The sequence below is a fragment of the Scyliorhinus torazame genome, chromosome 5 (genome assembly GCF_047496885.1).
Source record: "Scyliorhinus torazame isolate Kashiwa2021f chromosome 5, sScyTor2.1, whole genome shotgun sequence".
Lineage (NCBI taxonomy): Eukaryota > Metazoa > Chordata > Chondrichthyes > Carcharhiniformes > Scyliorhinidae > Scyliorhinus > Scyliorhinus torazame.
In genome coordinates this window covers 88,536,687-88,561,305 of record NC_092711.1, presented here as the reverse complement: position 1 = coordinate 88,561,305, position 24,619 = coordinate 88,536,687, and the positions used below count along the sequence as shown (strand labels likewise).

The 24,619-nt window shown below is 46.5% G+C and overlaps 1 protein-coding gene across 4 annotated transcripts; it reads left to right on the top strand.

Moving 5' to 3' along the window:
- Positions 1–3,651: 3,651 nt before the first annotated feature.
- Positions 3,652–18,829, top strand: LOC140418830 (uncharacterized). Of its 4 annotated transcripts, XR_011945363.1 has the most exons (4): positions 3,652–3,743; positions 7,536–7,651; positions 10,097–11,309; positions 18,279–18,829. XR_011945363.1 is itself a non-coding variant. In XM_072502455.1 (3 exons), exon 3 carries the CDS (start codon positions 10,205–10,207, stop codon positions 11,162–11,164), a length of 960 nt encoding a protein of 319 aa, XP_072358556.1. In that variant the 5' UTR covers positions 3,652–3,743; positions 7,536–7,651; positions 10,097–10,204; the 3' UTR covers positions 11,165–11,525. The 4 variants fall into 4 exon arrangements, 3 of the variants coding, with proteins under 3 accessions (XP_072358556.1, XP_072358557.1, XP_072358558.1); XM_072502455.1 differs by lacking the exon at positions 18,279–18,829 and having other exon boundaries at positions 10,097–11,525; XM_072502456.1 differs by lacking the exon at positions 18,279–18,829 and having other exon boundaries at positions 7,536–7,658; positions 10,097–11,525.
- The last annotated feature ends 5,790 nt before the right edge of the window (positions 18,830–24,619 follow it).

The following is a 24,619-nucleotide window of genomic DNA, read 5'->3' as shown; positions in this document are numbered from 1 at the left end:
TCGTTGCAAAGTACCGTCCATCTCGTATCACTTTCCTCTCCAAGTCCTTGTGCTCTGTGTCCCCCAAGGATCGGTCCTCGGCCCCTCCTATTTCTCATCTACACGCTGCCACAAGGTGACATTATCTCAAAGCACCGTGTTAGTACACTGACAACACCCAGCTCTACCTCACCCCCATCCCTCTCCATTGCTCCACTGTTACTAAATTATCAAACTGCTTATCCCACATCCAGTACTGGATGAGCAGAAATTTCCTCCAATTAATAATTGGGAAGACCAAAGCCATTGTGTTCGGTCACCATTAGAAATTCCGTTCTCAGGGCAGCACGGTGGCAGAGTGGTTGGCATTGCTGCCTCACAACGCCGAGGTCCCAGGTTCGATCCCGGCTCTGGGTCACTGTCCGTGTGGAGTTTGCACATTCTCCCTGTGTCTGCATGGGTTTCACCCCCACAAACTAAAGATGTGCATAGTAGGTGTATTGGCCATGCTAAATTGCCCCTTAATTGGAAAAAATGAATTGGGCACTCTAAATTTATTTTAAAAAAAAGAAATTCTGTTCTCTAACTCCCGAGTCCATCCCTCTCCCTGGGAACTGTCTGAGGCTGAACCACACTCTGCACAATCATAGAATCTCTGCAGTGCAGAAGGAGTCCATTTGGTCCTTCAAGTCTACACTGGCCCTTGAAAAGGGCACCCTACCTATGCCCACTGCCCGCCCTATCTGCGAAACCATCTAACCTGCACATCTTTTGGACCCAAGGGGTAATTTAGCATGGCCAATCCACCTAACCTGCATGTTTGTGGACTGTGGGAGGAAACCAGAGCACCAGGAGGAAGCCCATGCAGACACGGAAAGGATGTGTAAACTCCACACAGACAGTCACCCAAGGCTGGAATTGAATCCGGGTTCTGGTGCTATGAGGCAGCAGTGCTAACCACTGTGTCACCACGCTAAGATGAGATTCCAACCACATATTCACACCATCACTCATACCAGATATTTCAAAATCCATAATGTCGCCTGTATCCACCCCACCCCAGCTCGGCTGCTGCTGAAACCCACATCCATTCGCCAGTTAAAATTCCTGGTCAACCTCACATTCAGTCCGCATTTCCCCCAACTAGAACGTGTCAGCGTTCACTTCTCTACTGCCCATGTGCTCTCTCACGTCAGGTCCTGCTCACTTACTCGCCCTGTGCTGGCTGTAAGATTCCACAACCAGCATCTGACGAGTGACTGATTATCAGGTTGTTTTGGTGGTGTTGAAGCAAAATGTTGCTCCCACTGCACCAGGAGAACTCCGGTGTAAACAGTGTCTGCAGTTGCTGAGCTCTCCTGAGATGGGAATGGAGCTGCCAGGGCTGCACTGAACCTTAAGAACTGCTGTCTGGGTTCATTCCTCTGAATTCACTGACTCCCTGCTGAACCTTAGGAATAGAGTAGACCTGAACAACTTACCAAATGCTCAACAAATTGCAAATGATTTCCCAGTTGTAGAGTAAGAACCAATTTGTACAGGGCAAAAAAGGTAGTAAAGGGAGCAAACACATCCTTTACCCTTCACCGAATTCCCCCACTCACCAGACTCTCGGGGTTACACTCAGTTTGCCAAGGCTGCACTAAAGAACCTTGTATTTATAACCAACTCTTTCTGCAGTAAAATAGTTAAACTTTGACTGTCAATCTTATTTAAATATGCCAGAGCAAAATCTCCAACTTAAGTCAGCTGTAAATGTGATAGAAAATACTGGTGTTCATTTTGCATCTTTTACAAGCTCACAACATCCCAAAGTGATTCAAATCGAGGATGTATTTGGAATGAGACAGCATGGTGGTGCAATGGTTAGCACTGCTGCCTCACGGCACCGATGTCCCAGGTTCAGTCCCGGCTCAGGGTCACTGTCAGTGTGGAGTTTGCACATTCTCCCCGTGTTTGCGTGGGTTTCACCTCCACAACCCAAAGATATGCAGTGTAGGTGGATTGGCCACACTAAATTTCCTTTAATTGGAAAAAATGAATTGGGTACTCAAAATTTATTTTAAGAAAATATTTCAAAACATTTTTTTTAAAAAGGATGTATTTGGAAGGAAGAATGAGGAGAGGCAAAGTAAACTAAATGGTACAATTTTAAACAGAATACAGGTAGAGTGACCCGGGAGTGAATATAAACAAATATTTCAATGCAACAGGACAGGTCCATAAGACAGAAGAGCAGAATTAGGCCATTCGGCCCATCGAACCTGCTCTGCTATTGAACACAATTGTGGCAGATCTTGGTCTTCCATTCCCCTTTCCCGGCAGCTCCCCATGTCCTTGACTTCCTGAGAGACCAAAAATCTCACCATTTCATCCTTAAATATATTCAATGATGGATCATCCACAACCTCTTGGCTAGATAATTCTATGCATGAGAGAAAGTTAAAAGAATGAGGGAAAGGGAGAGAGAGTGAGAACAGAGTGACAGGGGGCAATGGAGAGTCATTTTCTCCACTGACACCTGAATCACAATTTAACAGAATCTCTTAAACCCTTAATCTTCACCACCTGGATGGACCAGGACAGCAGATGTATGTTAACATCATCACCTGCAAGTTCCTTTCCAAGCCACACGCTGTTGATCTTGTCTGACATCCAGTGCTGGATGAACAGAACTTAAATGTTGAGAAGACTGAACCCATTCCCTTTCATCCCCGCTACAAACTCCACTCCCGTGTCACCAATTCCATCCCTGTCCAATGTCTGAGGCTGAAGCAGACTGTTCACAACCATGGTGAAATATTTCACCCCGAGATGAGCTCTTGACCACAGATCCACATCATCACCAAGATTGCCGATTTCCATCTCCGGAACATAGCTCAACTCCACCTTAGTCTCTGTTCATCTGCTGCAGAAACCATCATCCATTCTTCTGTTACCTCAACCAAATTATTCCAACGCACTCGCAGCCAGACTCCAACATTAAACAACCTCCTCCATCCCATCCAAAGCTCTACTGCCAATGTGCTTACTCACACCAGCCCCTGTGCCCACTGATCTACAAATGCTTCCTTTTAAAAGGCACAAAGTTTAAATTTCTCATTGTTAATCCATGGTAATGATCATCCTGATCACTGTAATCTCCTCCACCCCCCTTTGAGATCTCTGCACTCATTTAATTCCAGCCACTTCAGCATTCCTGATTTTAATCCCTCTGCCATTATTGAGTTGCCAAGGTCTCAATTTCTGGAATTTCCTCCTTAAAACTCTCCCACTCTCTAACTCACTTTCCTCCGTAAAGATTGTCCTTAAAATCTAATATCTCCTCATGTGGCTCAGTGTCAATTGTTATTTTGTCACGTTTCTCTGAAAGACGAAAAGGTTGTATTCCGTTCAAGTCATGATATAAATTCGAATTATTGTCACAGCCCTGGACATATATTCTGCCCCATAAATAGGAATTTGTAACTCAGAGTGAAGCAGTTTGCTGTACATTCTGGCATGAAGACACATTTCAAAAACGTTGCCCCCAACAATGATGGCGACTGAGCCTGCGCTCTGCTGCTCGTGCCCCAATAAAGATGGTGGGTGCGCGTGCGCAATGAGCTGTCACTGATCCAAATAAGGTGCCGAGGGCGCATGTGCACTGCTGCGAGGAACCCAATATTGAGACGGCGCATGCGCACCGCTCCCAGTACCAAATAAAGATGGCGGCCGCATAGTCCTGTCTGTGAGAAAGCTCCAGGCCCCGCTCAGATCCCCAGGTACCGGTGATTTATTTTTCCGGATTTTCGGTTTATATAACATGTTTATGAAGCGTGCCTAACGACCCGCATGATCCAGCTCTCCCTCCGTCCCGCCATTCCCACCTTCACGAGTTGCGCATCCGAGAAAGAACCTTTTCTGCGTCGCCATTAATCACACTGCGCATGCTTACTCGGCCAGTCCTGCCCACATTCACTCCGATTGGTTGGAGGACCAGTCACTCCCGAACGGTCCCCCGTACCCGCCCACTCTTCTCCTATTGGTCGCACGTTGCCGTCAATCATTGCCCGAGGATTGTGAGGTGTCAGGTGAGAGGTCAGTGTTGGGTGGGGTTTACAAACCCCAGTGGGGCTCCAGAGCCGAATGTGTAACAATGAACATTCTCCACTCTCACTGTCCGCCGCTTCCGGCTTCTCTCCACAAACAACCTCACAGAGACCAGGAGGGAGACACTGACCCAGTGACAATGTCACTGCATTAGTCACCCAGAGAGACAGGAAAATGTTCTGGGCACATGAGCTCCAATCCATTAAATTAATAAAATCTGGAATTTAAAGTTCGTTTCAGTGATGGTGACTGAGGCTCCACTGAGAAAATCTCCAATGTCACTGGATTATGTCAAAAATGCTAGTGACATCGAAACAAACCTGTTGGACTTTAACCTGGTGTTGTAAGACTTCGTACTGTGCTCACCCCAGTCCAACGCTGGCATCTCCACATTATGTCAAAAAGGCAGAAAGTAGGAAATTAGTTAGTTTAAAGCCTGTTTTGGGAAACTGTTGGAATCCATGATTGAAGAAGTAGTAACTGGACATTTGGAAGGTCAAACTGCAATCCATCAGAGTCAGCGTGGTTTTGTGAAGGGTAAATTGTGTTTGACTCATTTCTTGGAAGATGTGGGCAGCACGGTAGCATTGTGGATAGCACAATTGCTTCACAGCTCCAGGGTCCCAGGTTCGATTCCGACTTGGGTCCTTGTCTGTGCGGATTCTGCACATCCTCCCTGTGTGTACGTGGGTTTCCTCCAGGTGCTCCGGTTTCCTCCCACAGTCCAAAGATGTGCAGGTAAGGTGGACTGGCCATGATAAATTGCCCTTAGTGTCCAAAATTGCCCTTCATGGTGGGTGGGGTAACTGGGCTATGGGGATAGGGTGGAGGTGTTGACCTTGGGTGGGTACCGGACACGTGTGTGTGGACAAGCTCTTTCCGGAGCCGGTGCAGACTCGATGGGCCGAATGGCCTCCTTCTGCACTGTAAATTCTATAATTCTATGTAACAAGCCAGGTGGATAATGGGGTCCTGTCGTTGTATTTTGACTCCCAGAATACCTTTGATAAGGTGTCACACAAAAGGTAATAATCAAGGTAAAATCCCACGGGGTTGAGAGATATTAGCTTGGATAGAGGATTAGCTATCCAGCAGAGAGTGGGGATTCGATTTATTGACACACGTACTGAAGAAAAACGTTTTCCCCAGAGGATGGTGATGGTCTGGAATGCCCGAACAGGCGCCGGAATGTGGCAACTAGGGGCTTTTCGCAGTAACTTCATTGAAGCCGACTTGTGACAAGCGATTTTCATTTCATGCACTGCCTTAGGAAGGTGATAGAGACGGATTGCCTCACATCCTCTAAAAAAGTACCTGGATGAAGACGGGCCCGTCATAACATTGAAGGCTATGAGCCAAGTGCTGGCAAATGGGATTAGGTAGGTGGGTCAGGTTTATCATGTGTCGATGCAAACTCGATGGACCGAAGGGCCTCTTCTGCACTGTTGCTGATGAAAGTTTGGTGGCATCTCAGACAGCATACATGATAGAATAAAATTGCAAGAAGATATTGACAGACGAGGTGAATAGGCCCAATTGTGACAATCTAAACAACTGTGAGGTTATCTGTTTTGAACCAAAAAAGGATATAACTCAGTACTTTCTAAATGGAAGGAGGTTAAGTACAGTGGGTGTCCAAAGAGACTTGGGGTTCATAGAATCTATGGTATGGAGACCGGCCCTTCGGCCTTAACTGGTCCATGCCAACCAAGAAGCTCATCTAAGCCAATCCCATTTGCCTGTATTTGGCCCATATCCCTCTGAACCTTTCCTATCCATGTATCTGTCCAAATGCCTTTTCAATGTTGTCAATGTCCCTGCCTCAACCACTTCCTCCGGCAGCTCATTCCACATACGTACCATCCTCTGTGTAAAAACGTTGCTCCTTAGGTTCCCACTAATTCTTTCCCCTCTGAACTTAAAGCTATGCCCTCTAGTTCTCGATTCCCCAACCCTGAGAAAAAGTCTGAGAGCATTCACCCTATCCATGCCACTCATGAACTTATACACCTCTGTAAGATCACCCCTCAGTCTCCTACGCTACAAAGAAAGTGGTCCTGGCCTATCCAATCTCTCCATATAACTCAGTCCCTTGAGTCCTGGCAACATCCTTGTAAATCTCTTCTGCACTCTCTCCAGTTTAATAACATCTTTCCTATAGCAAAGCAACCAAAACTGAACACAATACTCCAGGTGCGACCTCACCAATGTCCTGTACAACTGCGAAATAACTTCCCAACTTCTATACTCAATGCCCTGACTGATGAAGGCCAGCACGCCAAAAGCCTTCTTCAGAGAATTTACAGTGCAGAAGGAGGCTATTTGGCCCATTGAGCCTGCACCAGCCCTTACAAAGAGCACCCTACTCAAGCCCACCTATCTGCCCTATCCCTATAACCCAGCAACCCCCACTTAATCTTTTTTTTGGACACTGAGGGCAATTTAGCATGGCCAGTCCACCTAACCCGCACATCTTTAGACTGTGGGGGGAAACCAGAGAAGACACACAGACACTGGTAGAACATGCAGACTCCGCACAGACAGTGACCCAGCTGGGAATCAAACCTGGGTCCCTGGAGCTGTGAAGCAACTGTGCTAACCACTATGCTACCATGCTGCCCTATCTACCTGTGACTCTACCTTTAGAGAACCATGCAGCTGAGCTCCAAGATCCCTCTATTCCATGATACACCCAAAGGCCCTACTATACACTGTGAAAGTCCGACCTTGATTTGACTTTCTGAAATGCAACTCCTCACACTTATCTGTATTGAACTCCATTTGCCATTTCTCGGCCCACTTTCTCAGCTGATCGAGAGCCTGCTGCAATTTTTGATAACCTTCCTCAATGTCGACAATACCACCTATTTTAGTGTCATCTGCAAACTTACTGATCATGCCTTGTACATTCTCATCCAAATGGTTGATATAGATACAAACAGCAATCTCCTAGTTACTAATCTCCTCGTTACTCCCCGACTTAGTTAATTACTCCAGTTTCTCAAATTTAGAACAGATTCCCAACCAGCCAATCAGCTTTATTCTGAGGTAAATTATTTATATTTACTCTTCTGAAGCTCCTCCTCCCCGGATTCGGGCCAAATCCGCTCCCTGCCGACTAGGCCGTATAGTCCCGAGGTAAGTTATTTATATTTACTGTTCCAGAGCTCCTCCTCCCCGGATTCGCACCAATTCAGCTCCCTGCGTTGGTGAGATTCATACATGGGTGTCTTGAAAATCGTTGGGACAGTAACTATCCTGTAAGGTAATGAGTCATTTTTCTTCCCAATTGGCCGAGGAAGGCAGTGTGTCACAAGGATGGATGTGTTGACCGATTAATGGCTGGAGGATGGGGGCAGGTCATGTGATCAAAGCTCCAGGAATACATTTAATCAAAGTTGATGAGGAGAGAATGTTGTGAATTTCTGTCCTAAACTGACAGTGAGGTTTCTGTAAATTTACAGGATAATGGAAGTGGAGGTTTAACAGACGGGAAATGCAAACCAAACGTCACATCGCGATCTGACAGAGTCACTCAATTCATTAGAAACTGAATTTCAGCAGTATCTGGGTGTGGAAGGTAAAAGGTTTGTCTGTTCTGTCTGTGAGGGAAGATTTCAGGTCTCAGTGTGACTGGAAAAGCCCCGAGATTCACAAACCGTGGTTCGGCCAAACCTGGAGAACTGTGTTCAGTTCTGGGCAACAAACCTGAGGAAGGATAGAATGGCCTCGGAGGGAGTGTAGCACAGATTTACCTGAGTAATATCTGAACACCCCGGGGTTAAATTACAAAGCTAGATTCACAACAGAGTCAGAGACATGATGCCAGATTTCAATCGGGTGGATAAAGAAACTCTGTTTCCATTCACTGATCGTACAAGCAGTCGGGACACAGATTTAAAGTTTGGGGTAAAACCTGGATTGAACCATACAAGATCCTGAGGGGTCTTGACAAGGTCCATTCGGCCCTTGTCGAATTCGGCCCATTGAATCCATGCTAGCTCTCTGGAGCAATCCAGTGAGTCCCATTCTCCTGCTCTATCCCTGTATCCTCGCAGGTTTATTTCCCTCAGATGTCTATCCAATTTCCTTTTAAAATAAAATCATTCGTTGTGTCTATTTTCAAACTCCCTCATAGGCAGCAAGTTTCAGGTCATTGACGCTCGCTGTGTAAAAATATATATCTCATATATGTTGGGGCAGCACGGTAGCATTGTGGATAGCACAATTACTTCACAGCTCCAGGGTCCCAGGTTCGATTCCGGCGTGGGTCACTGTCTGTGCGGAGTCTGCACATCCTCTCCGTGTATGCGTGGGTTTCCTCTGGGTGCTCCGGTTTCCTCCCACAGTCCAAAGATGTGCAGGTTAGGTGGATTGGCCATGATAAATTGCCCTTAGTGTCCAAAATTGCCCTAGGTGTTGGGTGGGGTTACTGGGTTATGGGGATAGGGTGGAGGTGTTGACGTTGCGTAGGGTGCTCTTTCCAAGAGCCGTTGCAGACTCGATGGGCCGAATGCCCTCCTTCTGCACTGTAAATTCTATGATAAATTCTATGATATCACCTCCTATCTCCTGTACCTTTTACATACAAACTCGGAACAGGCCACTCGGCCCCTCGAGCCTGTTCAGCATTCAATAAGATTGCGGCTGATCTCATTCTAACCTCAACTCCACATTCCTGCCTACCCCTGATGGCCCTTCACCTCCTTGCTCATCAAGAATCTATCCAGCTCTGCCTTAACAATATTCAAGGACTCTGCTTCCACTGCCTTTTAAGGACACGAGTTCCAAATTCTTACAACCCTCGAGAATAAAAAAATCCTCATCTCCATCAGAAATGGGTGACTCCTTATTTTGCAACAGCGATGCCCTCGTTCTCGATTTTCCCACAAGAGGAAACATCCTCTCCACATCCATCTTGTCAAGACCCCTCAGGATCTTGTATGGTTCAATCCAGGATTTAACCAAAACTTTAAATCTGTGTCCCGACTGCTTGTACGATCGGTGAATGAAAACAGTTTCTTTGTCCACCCGATGGAAACCTGGCATAATCTTGTGTCCCTGAATCAAATCTCCCCTCAACCTCCTTTGCTGGAACCATTCTGGTAAATCTCCTCTGCACCTTCTTCAAGAACCTTCACATCCTTCCTGAAGCGTGGTGACCAGAGCTTTATAAAGATTCATAAGAATTCCTACAGTGCATAATCATAGAATTTACATTCGGCCCCAGGGGTCTGCACCGGCCCTTGCAAAGTGCACCCTACTTAGGTCTAAGCCCATGCCTCCACCTTGTCCCCGTAACCCAGTCACCCCAACTAACCTTTGGGGCAATTTAGCGTGGCCAATCCACCTAACCTGCACATCTTTGGACTGTGTGAGGAAACCGGAGCACCGGAGGAAATCTATGCAGACACGGGGAGAAAATGTAAACTTCAGAGAGGCAGTCACCCGAGACTGGAATTGAATCCGTGATCCTGGAGCTGTGAGGCAACAGTGCTAACCACTGTGCCGCCCCATAGCCCCACCTGCACATCCCTGGACACCAAGGGGCAATTTATCAAGGCCAATCCATCTAATCTGCGGGGGGGAATCTGGAGAACCGGGTGGAAACCAACGCAGACACGGGGAGAAAGTGCAAACTCCACACACACAGTCACCAAGGCCGGAATTGAACCCGAGTCCCTGGCGCTGTGAGGCAGCAGTGCTAATCACCGTGCCACCGGAAGCCTAGCTTCCCTGTTTCGGTATCAATATTTCTAATTATGAAGCTCAAGATCGAATTTGCTTTGCCAACTACTCTCGTCAATATGTCTTGTAGAGATACAAAATCCCTCTTCACCTCTTTCTCTCTCCTCCCAAAGAGGCCAGTTGGGTTTTTATGACAATCCCGCAGTTTTCATGGCCACTTTTTCCCAGTACTGGCCCCACAAATGACCAGATTCATTCAGCTCAATTTCACAACCTGCCTTTGTGTTTTTGTGGGTTCTCTCTCACTCCCTATTTTCTGTTTTGAACCGTTTCACAGGGTGTTCAAAGGAGAGGCTTCAAAGTCCGGAAACTCAAACCAAGCATCACATCAGGATCTGACAGAGTCCTCAATTTATCATATCCTGAATATCATCGTACTTTGAACATGGAAGGAAAAAGCATTGTTCGCAGTGGGGAGAAACCGTACACGTGTTGTGTGTGTGGACGAGGATTCACTCGATCATCGGGCCTCACAAGCCACAAACGCAGTCACACTGAGGAGAAACCGTGGAAATGTGCGGAATGTGGGAAAGAATTCACTTACCCATCCAGGCTGGAAATTCATCGACGCAGTCACACTGGGGAGAGACCATTCACCTGCTCCAAGTGTGGGAAGGGATTCACTCGGTCATCCGGCCTGCAGGCACACCAGCAGTTTCACACTGGGGAGAGACCATTCACCTGCTCCTGGTGTGGGAAGGGATTCATTCAGTCATCCGACCTGCGGAAACACCAGCGAATTCACACTGGGGAGAGACCATTCACCTGCTCTGAGTGTGGGAAGGGATTCACTCTGTCATCGGCCCTGCAGAAGCACCAGCGAGTTCACACTGATCAGAAACCTTTTCAATGTCCTGACTGTGGGAAGAGCTATAAAAGTTCTGGGGCACTGATGCTCCATCAACGTGTTCACACTGACGAGAAACCATTCAGGTGCTCTCACTGCGGGACTGGGTTCAGACGATCATCTCACCTCACTGTACATCAGCGAAGTCACACTGGGGAGAGGCCGTTCATCTGCTCCCAGTGTGGGAAGGAATTCACTCAGTCATCCAACCTGATGAAACACAAGCGAGTTCACACTGGGGAGATGCCGTTCATCTGCTCCCAGTGTGGGAAGGAATTCACTCAGTCATCCAACCTGCTGACACACCAGCGAGTTCACACTGGGGAGAGGCCATTCATCTGCTCCCAGTGTGGGAAGAGATTCACTGAGTCAGCCATCCTGCAGAATCACCAGCGAATTCACACTGGGGAAAAACCATTTGCCTGCTCCTGGTGTGGGAAGGAATTCACTCAGTCATCCATCCGGCAGAGGCACCAGCGAGTTCACACTGGAGAGTGACCGTTCACCTGCTCCAATTGTGGGAAGGGATTTACCGCTTCATCCCACCTGCTGACACACCAACGAGGCCAGATTAACGGCTTTCAAAAATCATCTTGACAAACACATGGATACAGAGGGATATTGCAGAAGGGTTTTGGCCAAGGTTGGTATCATGACCGGTACAAACTTGGAGGGCCGAAGGGCCTGTTCCTGTGCTGTATTGTTCTTTGATCTCTGTGCAGTGATTGAATTTTGCTGTTCCTCACATTCAGGACTGAACCATGTTCATTTGGGTCTCTTTCTGCTGATAACAAACTCCAGCCCATTTACAGGTGCTAATATTCTGGCTAAAAGTCAAATAAATTAGATTTGTATTAAATACGCAGTGTGTTGAAGCTTTTTAATATCTCTGACACAAGTTAGTTCCTTTTGAAGTACTCTCGCTCTCCCGTCTCTTCCATCCTCACCTCCAACAAGACGTGTGAGGAGCTTGTGGAGCTTCTTTGTGACTGAGATTGAGTAAATCCGATCAGCCGCCTCTGCTGCTTCCCTCCCTTCCACGAGCCCACCGGACCAAACTGTCTCTAAATTTCATCCTTTCCCGAGCCCTAAACCCACATCTTTCTCTAGTTTCTCTCCCATCTCCCCTCATGCCCTCTCTGAGCTCATCTTGTCCATGAGACCCAGCTCCTGCTCCATCTACCCTCTTCCCACTGAGCTACTGATCAGCCAACTACCCTGTGTCCATGGAAATTGTCAACATTTCTCTCCAGGTACTGTCCCTCTGTCCTTCAAATCTGCCATCATCACCCCCTCCTCAATAAAACAAACCCTTAACCCTGCCATCCTGACAAATTACTGCCCCATCTTCAACCTCCCTCTCCTCTCCAAACTCTTTAAACATGTTATCACCTCCCAAATCCTTGCCCATCTTTTCCAGAACTCCCATGTTTGAATCCCTCCAATCAGGTCTCTGCCCTGTTGAAATACAAGAGACAAACAGAATCTTACCCGGAGAGAAAGACAGACAATCCGGGAGCTTGGATCCAACACGGATATGTTCATAAGACCAGAAGCAAGGGTAGCAGCACAGTCATTATCGAGAGACAACAATACCTGCTGGAGACAGACAGCTAAACAACATGAAACACAGTGCTAAGATCCCTTGACTCATATACCTGAGACAGGAAGGAGAATTGGAGATGGACTGGAAGAACTGAAAGACTCCAGACACATTAACCAAAAACAGATGGAATATCTGAGGGGACAACAGGCCGAATCAAGGAAGTTCTACCTGCTCCTTAATATACCAAACACATAAAGATTATTATTATTGTCACAAATAGGCTGACATTAACTCTGCAATGAAGTTACTGTGAAAAGCCCCTAGTCGCTACACTCTGGTGCATGTTCAGGTACACAGGGAGAATTCAGACTGTCCAATTCACCTAACAAGTACGTCTTTGCGGACTTGTGGGAGGAAACCCACGCAGACACGGGGAGAATCCGAACAGACAGTGACCCAAGTGGGATTTGAACACGGGACCTGGCGTGGTGAAGCAACAGTGCTAACCACTGTGCTCCCATCAGGGAAATACTACAAGACAGACCCATTGGATCCGACTGAGAGAAAAAATTATACAGAATCATAGAATTTACAGTGGAGAAGGAGGCCATTCGGCCCATCGATCCTGCACTGGCCCTTGGAAAGAGCACCCAACTTAAACCCAATCACCGTAACCCAGTAACTCCACCTAACTTTTTTTGGGACACTAAGGGGCAATTTAGCATGGCCAATCCACCTAACCTGCACATCTTTGGACAGCGAGTACAAACTGGGACAGCTGGAGGGAACCCACACAGACACCACGGGGAGAATGTGCAAACTCCACACAGTCACCCAAGGCCAGAATAGCTGAAGCATCAACACACTGTTCCTGGTAGTCGATGGTACAGTGGTTCAATAAATATAATCAGTGGATTAAAAGGGTGTGTAATATAGAATAAAAGCAGAAAATGCTAAATTAACTCAACAGGTCTGGCAGCATCGAAGAATCCCTACAGTGCAGAAGGAGGCTATTTGGCCATCGAGTTTCCACCAACACTACAAAAGAGCACCCCACCCAGGTGCATTTCCCCCGCCCTCTCCCTGTAACCCCACTTCTCCTTTGGACACTAAGGGGCAATTTAGCACAGCCAATCCACCAAGATCCCACAAACAGAAATGTGACTGTGACCAGAGAATCTGTTCAGTGATGTTTGTTGAGGGATGAATATTAAGCAGTAAACCAGGGCGAACTCCCCTGCTCTTTGGAATAACATCATGGGAACTTTTACACCCAACTGAGGGCAGATCGGGCCAGAGTTGAAGGTCTGATCTGGAAGACGGGACCTCTGACAGTGCAGTGCTCCCTCAGGATTGCATCAGATCATCAACCTGGATTTGATGCTCATGTTTAGAATCATAGAATCATAGAAGTTTACAGCATGGAAACAGGCCCTTCGGCCCAACCAGTCCATGCCGCCCAGTTTTTACCATTTAAGCTAGTCCCAGTTGCCCGCACTTGGCCCATAACCCTCTATACCCATCTTACCCCATGTAACTATCTAAATGCTTTTTAAAAGACACAATTGTACCCGCCTCTACTACTACCTCTGGCAGCACATTCCAGACACTCACTACCCTCTGAGTGAAGAAATTGCCCCTCTGGGCCCTTCTGAATCTCTCCCCTCTCACCTTAAACCTATGCACTCTAGTTTTAGACTCCCCTACATTTGGGAAAAGATGTTGACTATCTACTTTATCTATGCCCCTCATTATTTTATAGACCTCTATAAGATCACCCCTAAGCCTCCTACGCTCCAGGGAAAAAAAGTCCCAGTCTATCCAGCCTCTCCTTATAACTCAAACCATCAAGTCCCGGTAACATCCTAGTAAATCTTTTCTGCACTATTTCTAGTTTAATAATATCCTTTCTATAATAGGGTGACCAGAACTGCACACAGTATTCCAAGTGTGGCCGTACCAATGTCTTGTACAACTTCAACAAGACGTCCCAACTCCTGTATTCAATGTTCTGACCAATGAAACCAAGCATGCCGAATGCCTTCTTCACCACCCTGTCCACCTGCGACTCCACCTTCAAGGAGCTATGAACCTGTACTCCTAGATCTCTTTGTTCTATAACTCTCCCCAACGCCATACCATTAACTGAGTATGTCCTGGCCTGATTTGATCTGCCAAAATACATCACCTCACATTTATCTAAATTAAACTCCATCTGCCATTCGTCGGCCCACTGGCCTAATTGATCAAGATCCCGTTGCAATCCTAGATAACCTTCTTCACTATCCACTGTGCCACCAATCTTGGTGTCATCTGCAAACTTACTAACCATGCCTCCCAAATTCTCATCCAAATCATTAATATAAATCACAAATAACAGTGGACCCAGCACCGATCCCTGAGGCACACCACTGGTCACAGGCCTCCAGTTTGAAAAACAACCCTCTACAACCACCCTCTGTCTTCTGTCGTCCAGCCAATTTTGAATCCAATTGGCAACCTCACCCTAGATCCCGTGAGCTTTAACCTTCTGCAACAACCTACCATGCGGTACCTTGTCAAAGGCTTTGCTAAAGCCCATGTAGACAACGTCTACTGCACTGCCCTCATCTACCTTCTTGGTCACCCCCTCAAAAAACTCAATCAAATTTGTGAGACATGATTTTCCACGCACAAAGCCACGCTGACTGCCCCGAATCAGACCTTGCCTCTCTAAATGCTTGTAGATCCTGTCTCTCAGAATACCTTCTAGCAACTTACCTACTACAGACGTTAGGCTCACCGGTCTGTAGTTCCCAGGCTTTTCCCTGCTGCCCTTCTTAAACAAGGGCACAACATTCGCTACTCTCCAATCTTCAGGCACCTCACCTGTGGCTGCCGATGATTCAAATATCTCTGTTAGGGGACCCGCAATTTCCTCCCTAGCCTCCCACAACATCCTGGGATACATTTCATCAGGTCCCGGGGATCTATCTACCTTGATGCACTTTCTGGAGGTGGATTTGAACCCACAACCTGCTGACTTTAGAGATAAGAATGTAACCACTGATCCACACTAACACTTGTAAATTAAAATGGGAAGAATGTCATTTGAAATATGAAGGTCTGATGATCAACCCAAAGGAATATGAGAAAATGCAATGCTTAAAAATGATATAGAGAAGTTAAAGCAGAAGTTTCTCAAAGGGTTAACAGCAGCAAAAGGTTTCAGACTGCAGACAGTTATTATCACACAGGCTTTGAGATGACACCTCACAACAACTCGTGCTGTAACCCAATACCTTTCTTAAAGTTAGAGACATTCTAGCAAAGTTAAGTTTTAAGTTACATAAAGGGAACAAGTCCCTTTGATAGAAGGTAATTATTTTAGCAAGCAATTGATTGGAATTGCCAGAGTCTTAAATTTGAATTACTTGAAATAATGTTTATTTGTGAAAGATAGAAACTTAATGACACCAGTTAAAAGTGGAAATCTGGAGATGACAGTTGCCTTTGCTATGGTACAATTTCTTCCCAAAAAGCAACCAACACTTTTGTAAAATAGTAAAATAGAAAGAATGTCATTTGAAACATTTGAAAGGAATATGACAAAGTGCAATGCTTAAAAATGATAAGGGGTTAAAAAACTGAAATACAACAAAATAATTAGCAGGAAGCTTCCCTGCCAGTGTTCTGACAAGCTAAGGTCAGATGTATCACTCTTTAAGTAAAAGTCTGACAAGCTAAGGTCATGTTAACACCACATTAAAAAGAGGTGTACTTACGCTTCAGCAGAATTAAACATGTGTTAAGAAATGGACAAAATATATAAATCAATAAGCAGAAGATATTACTTCAGGAGAAGGCCATGTAAACAGTAAGGCTGCTAGAAGGGTAATAAATACCCTGAATCGCTAATTGCCAGCATGAGCTTTTACAGCTACTTTAGTGCATGGGGACTGCAGTACTGAGGAGCCGAACAGAGAATCAAAACTACTGAGAACACCCACAGATAAGAAGAGAGATTGTCAAGGGGGTCACGAAGGTCTGATCAACTCGAACGGCACTCCAGAAGCAAGATCTTTTACTTCTTTGTAGATATAGGTTATACCAGGAATAACTTGAAATATTAGTTTGACCCTGAATAGCACCTAAAAGTCTGCCTTAAGGAGTGAAACTCCTTGTACACCACTTAAAGAACCTTTTTGACTCTTTGTGGTTTAGGGGGAGATTTCAAAGAAAAGTGGGGATAGAAATACACACCTCATCATTACTCTGCATTATTTCAGTTCTCAGACCTTCCGCTACTCTAACGGACAAGTGTCCGGGAGTCACAGATTATCCAAAAAGGGGGTTGAAATCATAGGTGAATATAAAGCAGTTGATTAAGAAGCAGCAGTTTAGATATAATGCATCAGCTAAATAGACAGAAAAGGCATGTGACCCTGGATCAGGTGGGAACAGTTTACTGGACCCACATCAGGGGGATGGTGATCTCTGTGGCTGGAGGTGACAGTCTCCTTGAATTGTTTCCCCCCCCTTATCTGCGTGAGTTTCCTCCAACAGAGTGCTCTGGTTTCTGTCCATAGTCCAATGATGTGCAGGTTAGGTGGATTGGCTATGCTAAATTGCCCCTTAGGGCGGGGTTGCAGGAATAGTGCAGGGGATTGGGCCTAGTTAAGTTGGTCTTTCAAAGGGTTGTTGGTGAAGTGCTGGGCCGAATGGCCTCCTACAATTTTATGAATCTCTGAGCGGCACTTTTCAAATCACTGGATGGGATTCTCAGTGAACCAACATCATTTGCTCAGAGAGAGGAAGTTTGTGTTGCAGCTGATTAGAAGCAGCACAGATATTCTGCAGACACACAACCACATTCTCATACACAGAACCACAGACACACACACTAATACAGGAATACTTCCTGTCACATAGGTAGACAGTACCATCAACCTGACTAATACGCGGGTTGACCTCCGGTTGCGGCTATGCGGAGCTAAGTCGCACGTTCGGCAGCTCCCGCCAGAAACGGACTTTTGGGCTCTTTTGAGGGGCCCCAGCGGCATTTGTTCGACGGTTCCCAGTGTGGGAAGGTGACAGTACGATTTCCCCGGCACTGTATGGATTGGACCAGGAGTGGAACGGTGAAAAAAGTAATTTTGGTGCAGCGAAAAGTGCAAGGGAGGAAAGCCAAGATGGCGGCGGGTGGAGACCAGGCAGCGTGGGTGCAGTGGGCGCAAGAGCAGCAGGTGTTTCTCAAGCGCTGCTTCACGGAATTTGAAGCAGAGCTGCTTTAGCCGATGAAGGCTTCGATCGACAAGCTGATTGAGACCCAGAAGGCCCAAGGGGCGGCAATCCGGGAGGTGAGGCAGAAGGCCTCAGAGAATAAGGACGAGATATTGGGCCTGGCGGTGAATGTGGAGGGAAGAAATGGCAGGAGAAGTTCGAGGACATGGAGAATCGGTCAAGGGCAGGAACACAACATTAGTGGAATTTTAAAAACTCTTGAGGTTTTTGTCCCTGGTTTAGCTGCTATGTGACACTGTGCTGAATGTCCAGCAATAGACCCCGTCCTCCACACTGAGCGCGTTTATATTGAGATAACCATTTTATTTAGACTTGTTGGCAGCCGCCAGATATCGTCCTGAGATCTCTTTCTTCATCGCCAATATGTTAATGATGATCAATTTCGGCGGCTGTGCTGCCAGAGCATGTGGTACATAGTCGGGTCTGTATATTCGCAATCGAAGCGCACTGAACCCCCTTCTGATGCGGATATTGTCACCGGTGACTGAGGTACTGGATCTGCGCAAAGTCCGCCAATCATGCCATTGGACACCGCCCCTCAGTTTCCCAATAAATGAAGCCTGCCCATGATCTGCATTTACTTTTCTCATGTTAGACTATAAGTGTTCATATACTTTAAAACTGCTGTGACTTCTGTGAAATTCCAAAGCAGGAACCATGCTCTCCCGATGTTCTTCACTTATCCTCTTGGTCTTGTTACCCAGTGAGTCTGTATTTTAATAGTCAGTGTCTGTCGCCAGGGTTTTCTTACAGACATTTAACAGATTCTGTAATGTGTTGCAGGAACCAATGGCAGATATGCAGTGACCCAGAATCCCCCTGAATTAACCGTTCTGGAAGAACAGACCGTCACATTGGACTGCAGTTACTCGGCAGCTGGTTCTCGAAATCTGCTCTGGCACATGCAGTCTCCCGCAGAAGCACTCAGTTATTTATTCATTATATATAGCACGGGATATACATCTGAAGATTTACCAGAAAGATTTTCTGCTGTTTGGCACGACGGAAACAAAACGGTCACTTTAACTACCGCCAGTGCTCGTCTATCCGACAGCGCGGTGTATTTCTGTGCCATGGAGCTCACACTGCTGCAGGTCGAGGGGGTCTCGTACAAAAAACCCACACTGAGAGATCCAGTTACTGATCAGCAGAGGGCGCGCTCGCACTGATACACAGAAACGAGTCGACAGCCTGGGGGGGTCTCAGAGCCATTAATAAAATAACAAAACACAACACTAAACAAAAACAATTGAGCAGGCACAGAATAATTATATTAATTACTTCTAACTAGGATCCATGCTGAAAATTAATTTCATAAATCAAAGTATGTTGTGTTCACTCACATTCAGCCTTTTTGTGAGCTTCCCTGTCTATCTGAATTAATGTGCAGTCCTTTCTCAATCTTCTCTCTCCGTTTCTGCGTCACTTTGACCACAGCCGGTGCACATTGTCTATTTGTTCAGAGTATATTGTTAGTTTAGACACCGTTGGTAGAAAACGAATACATTATTGCCCTTAGTGTTGGGTGGGGGTACTGGGTGATGGGGATAGGGTGGCGGTGTTGACCTTGGGTAGGGTGCTCTTTCCAAGAGCCGGTGCAGACTCGATGGGTCGAATGGCCTCCTTCTGCACTGTAAGTTCTCTGTTCTATTTCACAGGCTACAATGAGGAGCGCGGGATTACTGCGCCAATCACAACGCCGATTCTCCGAGCACAGTCGAGCAGTGCTCCCACTCGGTGTAGGTTTCTGTACGAGCTCTCCATCTACTTCTAACACTGTGCCTCACGGCGCAGAGATAGGTGGCAGTGTCTGTAACTCGGGCTTCTCTCACAGTCAGGACACTGAGTTTGTTTTCTCCCCCGATTGAGGCAGTGATCCTGGCGGGTTGATCGGTTTCTCTTGTGGCCAGCACAAGATGCTGGGGTGGCTGATTTGGCTGCTGCCTGTACCAACGCACCATGTTCGTCACAACGGCGCTGGTGCAGTTCATGGACACGATTCCCGCTTCATTAACACCCATCCGCCGAGGGAGCTGCAGCAGCTCATCTTCTGCAGTCACAGCGGTGCAGATCAGAGTGAAAAACAGCAAAGAGACTCTGTAAACTCGGACCATTATCAAATCACCTGAAATGTCGGCGGAAGCAATTCTCCTGTGTGTTCAGATTGGCACCAGGAAACGTAAATTAAGTTAATATGAACGAAAAATGAGCCAAAGACCCAGTTCAGATGCAACTCAGAGGCTTCCTCCAGTCGAAATGAAGAAAAAGAAACCGTATCTTGGGCTTTACCGCTTGAGGTTTTAAACGAGCAGCGGCTCACACTGCCACTGCGTTCACACAGGGCCGCCCACATTCAGAATTTCGAACCGATTCGCACTGCCCTCTGGCGGTGAGTGCTCCTGCAACTATTCACGCGAACTCCACAGCTACAGTTCAATTGATAGCTGCAATTACAGAGCTAACTCATGCCTCTGGGTAGTGGTAGGGCTGGGGGCGGGGGTGGCGATGCGCTGCCGGGGTTTACTAAGTTATGAGGGATTTAGATAGTTCGTAATTCATAAGATATCGGAACAGAATTAGGCCATTTGGCCCATCGAGTCTGCTCCGTCATTCGATGATGGCTGATATGTTCCTCATCCCCATAACCCCTGATCTGCACATTAATCAAGAAATCCCCACGTTGATCATGAACACCATATTTGTGCCTGGCATGCTGTTACCTCCTGGGCTACAGACCAAGAGCTGGATGGTGAAAACAGGCTGAGTAGTTTTTTTCTCAGAACATAAGAATGAGGAGTAGGCAATTTAGCCTCTCGAGCCGACGCCACCGCTTAATACGACCATGGCTGATCTCATCTTGTTGCATAAGATGAAGATGCATGGCATTAAGGGGAAAGTAGGAGCATGGATAGAGGATTGGTTAATTAATAGAAAGCTAAGAGTGGGGATTAATGGGCGTTTCTCTGGTTGGCAATCAGTAGCTAGTGGTGTCCCTCAGGGATCAGTGTTGGGCCCACAACTGGTCACAATTTACATTGATGATTTGGAGTTGGGGACCAAGGGCAATGTGTCCAAGTTTGCAGACGACACTAAGATAAGTGGTAAAGCAAAAAGTGCAGAGGATACTGGAAGTCTGCAGAGGGATTTGGATAGGCTAAGTGAATGGGCTAGGGTCTGGCAGATGGAATACAATGTTGACAAATGTGAGGTTATCCATTTTGGTAGGAATAACAGCAAAAGGGATTATCATTTAAATGATAAAATATTAAAACATGCTGCTGTGCAGAGAGACCTGGGTGTGCTAGTGCATGAGTCGCAAAAAGTTGGTTTACAGGTGCAACAGGTGATTAAGAAGGCAAATGGAATTTTGTCCTTCATTGCGAGAGGGTTGGAGTTTAAGACTAGGGAGGTTCTGTTGCAATTGTGTACGGTGTTAGTGAGGCCACACCTGGGGTATTGTGTTCAGTTTTGGTCTCCTTACTTCAGAAAGGACAGTACGAAGTCTTACAACACCAGGTTAAAGTCCAACAGATGTGTTTCGATGTCACTAGCTTTCGGAGCGCTGCTCCTTCCTCAGGTGAATGAAGAGGTATGTTCCAGAACTACATATATAGACAAATTCAAAGATGCCAAACAATGCTTGCAATGCGACCATTAGCAGGTGATTAAATCTTTACAGATCCAGAGATGGGGTAACCCCAGGTTAAAGAGGTGTGAATTGTATCAAGCCAGGACAGTTGGTAGGATTTCGCAGGCCAGATGGTGGGGGATGAATGTAAGGTGACATGAATCCCAGGTCCCGGTTGAGACCACACTCATGTGTGCGGAACTTGGGTATAAGTTTCTGCTCGGCGATTCTGCGTTGTCGCGCGTCCTGAAGGCCGCCTTGGAGAACGCTTACCCGGAGATCAGAGGCTGAATGCCCTTGACTGCTGAACTGTTCCCCGACTGGAAGGGAACGTTCTTGCCTGGTGATTGTTGTGCGATGTCCATTCATTCGTTGTCGCAGCGTCTGCATGGTCTCGCCAATGTACCACGCTTCGGGACATCCTTTCCTGCAGCGTATGAGGTAGACATTGTTGGCCGAGTCGCACGAGTATGTACCGCGTACCTGGTGGGTGGTGTTCTCATGTGTAGTAGTGGTATCCATGTCGATGATCTGGCATGTCTTGCAGAGATTGCCATGGCAGGGTTGTGTGGTGTCGTGGTCACTGTTCTGAAGACAGGGTAGTTTGCTGCAAACAATGGTTTGTTTGAGGTTGCGCGGTTGTTTGAAGGCAAGTAGTGGGGGTGTGGGGATGACCTTGGCAAAATGTTCATCGTCATCAATGACGTGTTGAAGGCTGTGAAGAAGATGACGTAGTTTGTCCGCTCCGGGGAAGTACTGGACGACGAAGGGTATTCTGTCGGTTGTGTCCCATGTTTGTCTTCTGAGGAGGTCAGTGCGGTTTTTCGCTGTGGCGCGTTGGAACTGGCGATCGATGAGTCGAGTGCCATATCCCGTTCGTACGAGGGCATCTTTCAACGTCTGTAGATGTCTGTTGCGCTCCTCCTCGTCTGAGCAGATCGTGTGTATACGGAGAGCTTGTCCATAGGGGATGGCTTCTTTAATGTGTTTAGGGTGGAAGCTGGAGAAGTGGAGCATCGTGAGGTTATCCGTGGGTTTGCGGTCCCATTCCAAGCATTGTTTGGCATCTTTGAATTTGTCTATATATGTAGTTCTGGAACATACCTCTTCATTCACCTGAGGAAGGAGCAGCGCTCCGAAAGCTAGTGACATCAAGACAAACCTGTTGGACTTTAACCTGGTGTTGTAAGACTTCATACTGTGCTCACCCCAGTCCAACGCCGGCATCTCCACATCTTGAGAAAGGACGTACTGGCACTGGAGGGTGTGCAGAGGAGATTCACGAGGTTAATCCCAGAGCTGAAGGGGTTGGATTACGAGGAGAGGTTGAGTAGATTGGGACTGTACTCGTTGGAATTTAGAAGGATGAGGGGGGATCTTATAGAAACATATAAGATTATGAAGGGAATAGATAGGATAGATGCGGGCAGGTTATTTCCACTGGTCAGGGAAAGCAGAACTAGGGGGCATAGCCTCAAAATAAGGGGAAGTAGATTTAGGACTGAGTTTAGGAGAAACTTCTTCACCCAAAGGGTTGTGAATCTATGAAATTCCTTACCCAGTGAAGCAGTAGAGGCTCCTTCATTAAATGTTTTTAAGATAAAGAACGATAGTTTTTTGAGGAATAAAGGGATTAAGGGTTATGGTGTTCGGGCCGGAAAGTGGAGCTGAGTCCCCAAAAGATCAGCCATGATCTCATTGAATGGTGGAGCAGGCTCGAGGGGCCACATGGCCTACTCCTGCTCCTAGTTCTCATGTTCTTATGTTCTCCGGAACCCTTCAACTCTTCTGTCCAACCCCTCCTTAAATTTACTCACTGTCCCAGCTTCCACCGCATTCTGGTGTAGTGAATTCTACAGGTTCACAATCCTTTGGGAGAAGTAGTTTGACCTCAACTTATTTTACTCCAAATCGAGAGTTGATTATAATCCTTAAAATTAATCATCGTAGATTTCCTCACCAGATAGACCGCACTCATTGATTGAGTGACTGTTTGTTCAATCGGATAATGTATGCTCTGACTGTTAGCATATTCGTGCAGACAAACGAGCAGAAGGAAATTGCAAAGACCCCGGAGCTTCCCCCCCCCCCCCCCCCCCATTTTCTGCTCTCGTTCTGACACGTCATGCATACCGTTTGCTATTTGGTAGATTGATGTAGCAATTGTAAAGAGGAGGAGGTTTTAGTACAGTGACTGGCGCCTTTTCTTCCACTGTGGGCTTTAGCACACAGTAATAAACAGCGGTGTCTGCGCTCCCTGTGTGTCCAATAACCAATTTGCCCTGTTTATCTGCAGTGGAAAGGTCCAATTCGAATCGGCCCTCTCTCTCTTTTCCAGCCGATATTCGCCTTATTATCCACTCCAGACCCTGACCAGACGTTTGTCTGTACCAATACATTTCGGATATGCTGGACATGTCATAGCTGCAGTTTATCTGCACCGAATCTCCGCTCTGGACTGTTCTCGCAGTGGGAGTTTGGAAAACTTGGTCCAAGCGACATCGACCTGTAAAAACGTTCAGACAATGAGACACTGGACCATCACCGATATAAATAAACATTCTGTGCAGTGATGGAGTAAATTTCCTACACCTACAAGTTAGTAGTACCAGAATGAAAGGCAGCAGCTTCGTTTGCACCGTGTAGCACATTGTTCAATAAAAATGGCAATAAGAAAACGGAGCACAGCTCAGATCAGAGGAGCACGAAGTCAATCAGCGTCTTCAATATCCGGCTAATGGAAGAGGCACCGGATAAATGTTCAGACACGTTTTTCCCTGCGACTTGATTGGCTAGAATCAGACTGCCGGTATATGGAGGTGTTTTTTTGCAGAGCTGCTCACTTCTCCTTTGGCTTACACGTGAACAAGTTAATTATCTGTGCACCAGAACATTGTGTGATTGCTGTGAATTTAATCGATAGAGGTGGTACGATAAACGCATGATCGATAACATGTTGGAAATATTTATATGGTTTATTTTCGCAAATATCATTAATTGCTCTTGTTGTTCCCACAGGTGCAGTCTTCTCCAAACTCTGATGTCACTTCCCATTTCAGTTCTATTTCTGTAATTTGGAGGGCAGCGGTTCCAGGAGGCAGCTCATCGCCAGTTTCTAAAGCGATGGGATATCAATGATGCGGCCAGCGAAGCCTACATCCTTGAATGAACAAACAAGCAGATTCTGTTCAAGTCCTTCAGATACCACTGCTTGTCTATTACTCCTCTTTTCTATCCTCAAGACAGTTAAAGTGATCAGAACTAAACTCTGCTCCTCAGAATCTCTGACATTTGTACCACAATAACATTGGCTAGTCGGCATCACAGCCTCCTCGTCATAGACTGTCACCCTTGAGAGATATTGTCCCCTTGTATTAGGACACACTGACCATAGGGTTTTCCTAAGGAACTTGAGATCTAAGTTTATATTTTAGTGACATTTGGGCCGTGTGCGTATTAGCAAAATGGAAGGTAAACACAAGAACAGATCAGAAAC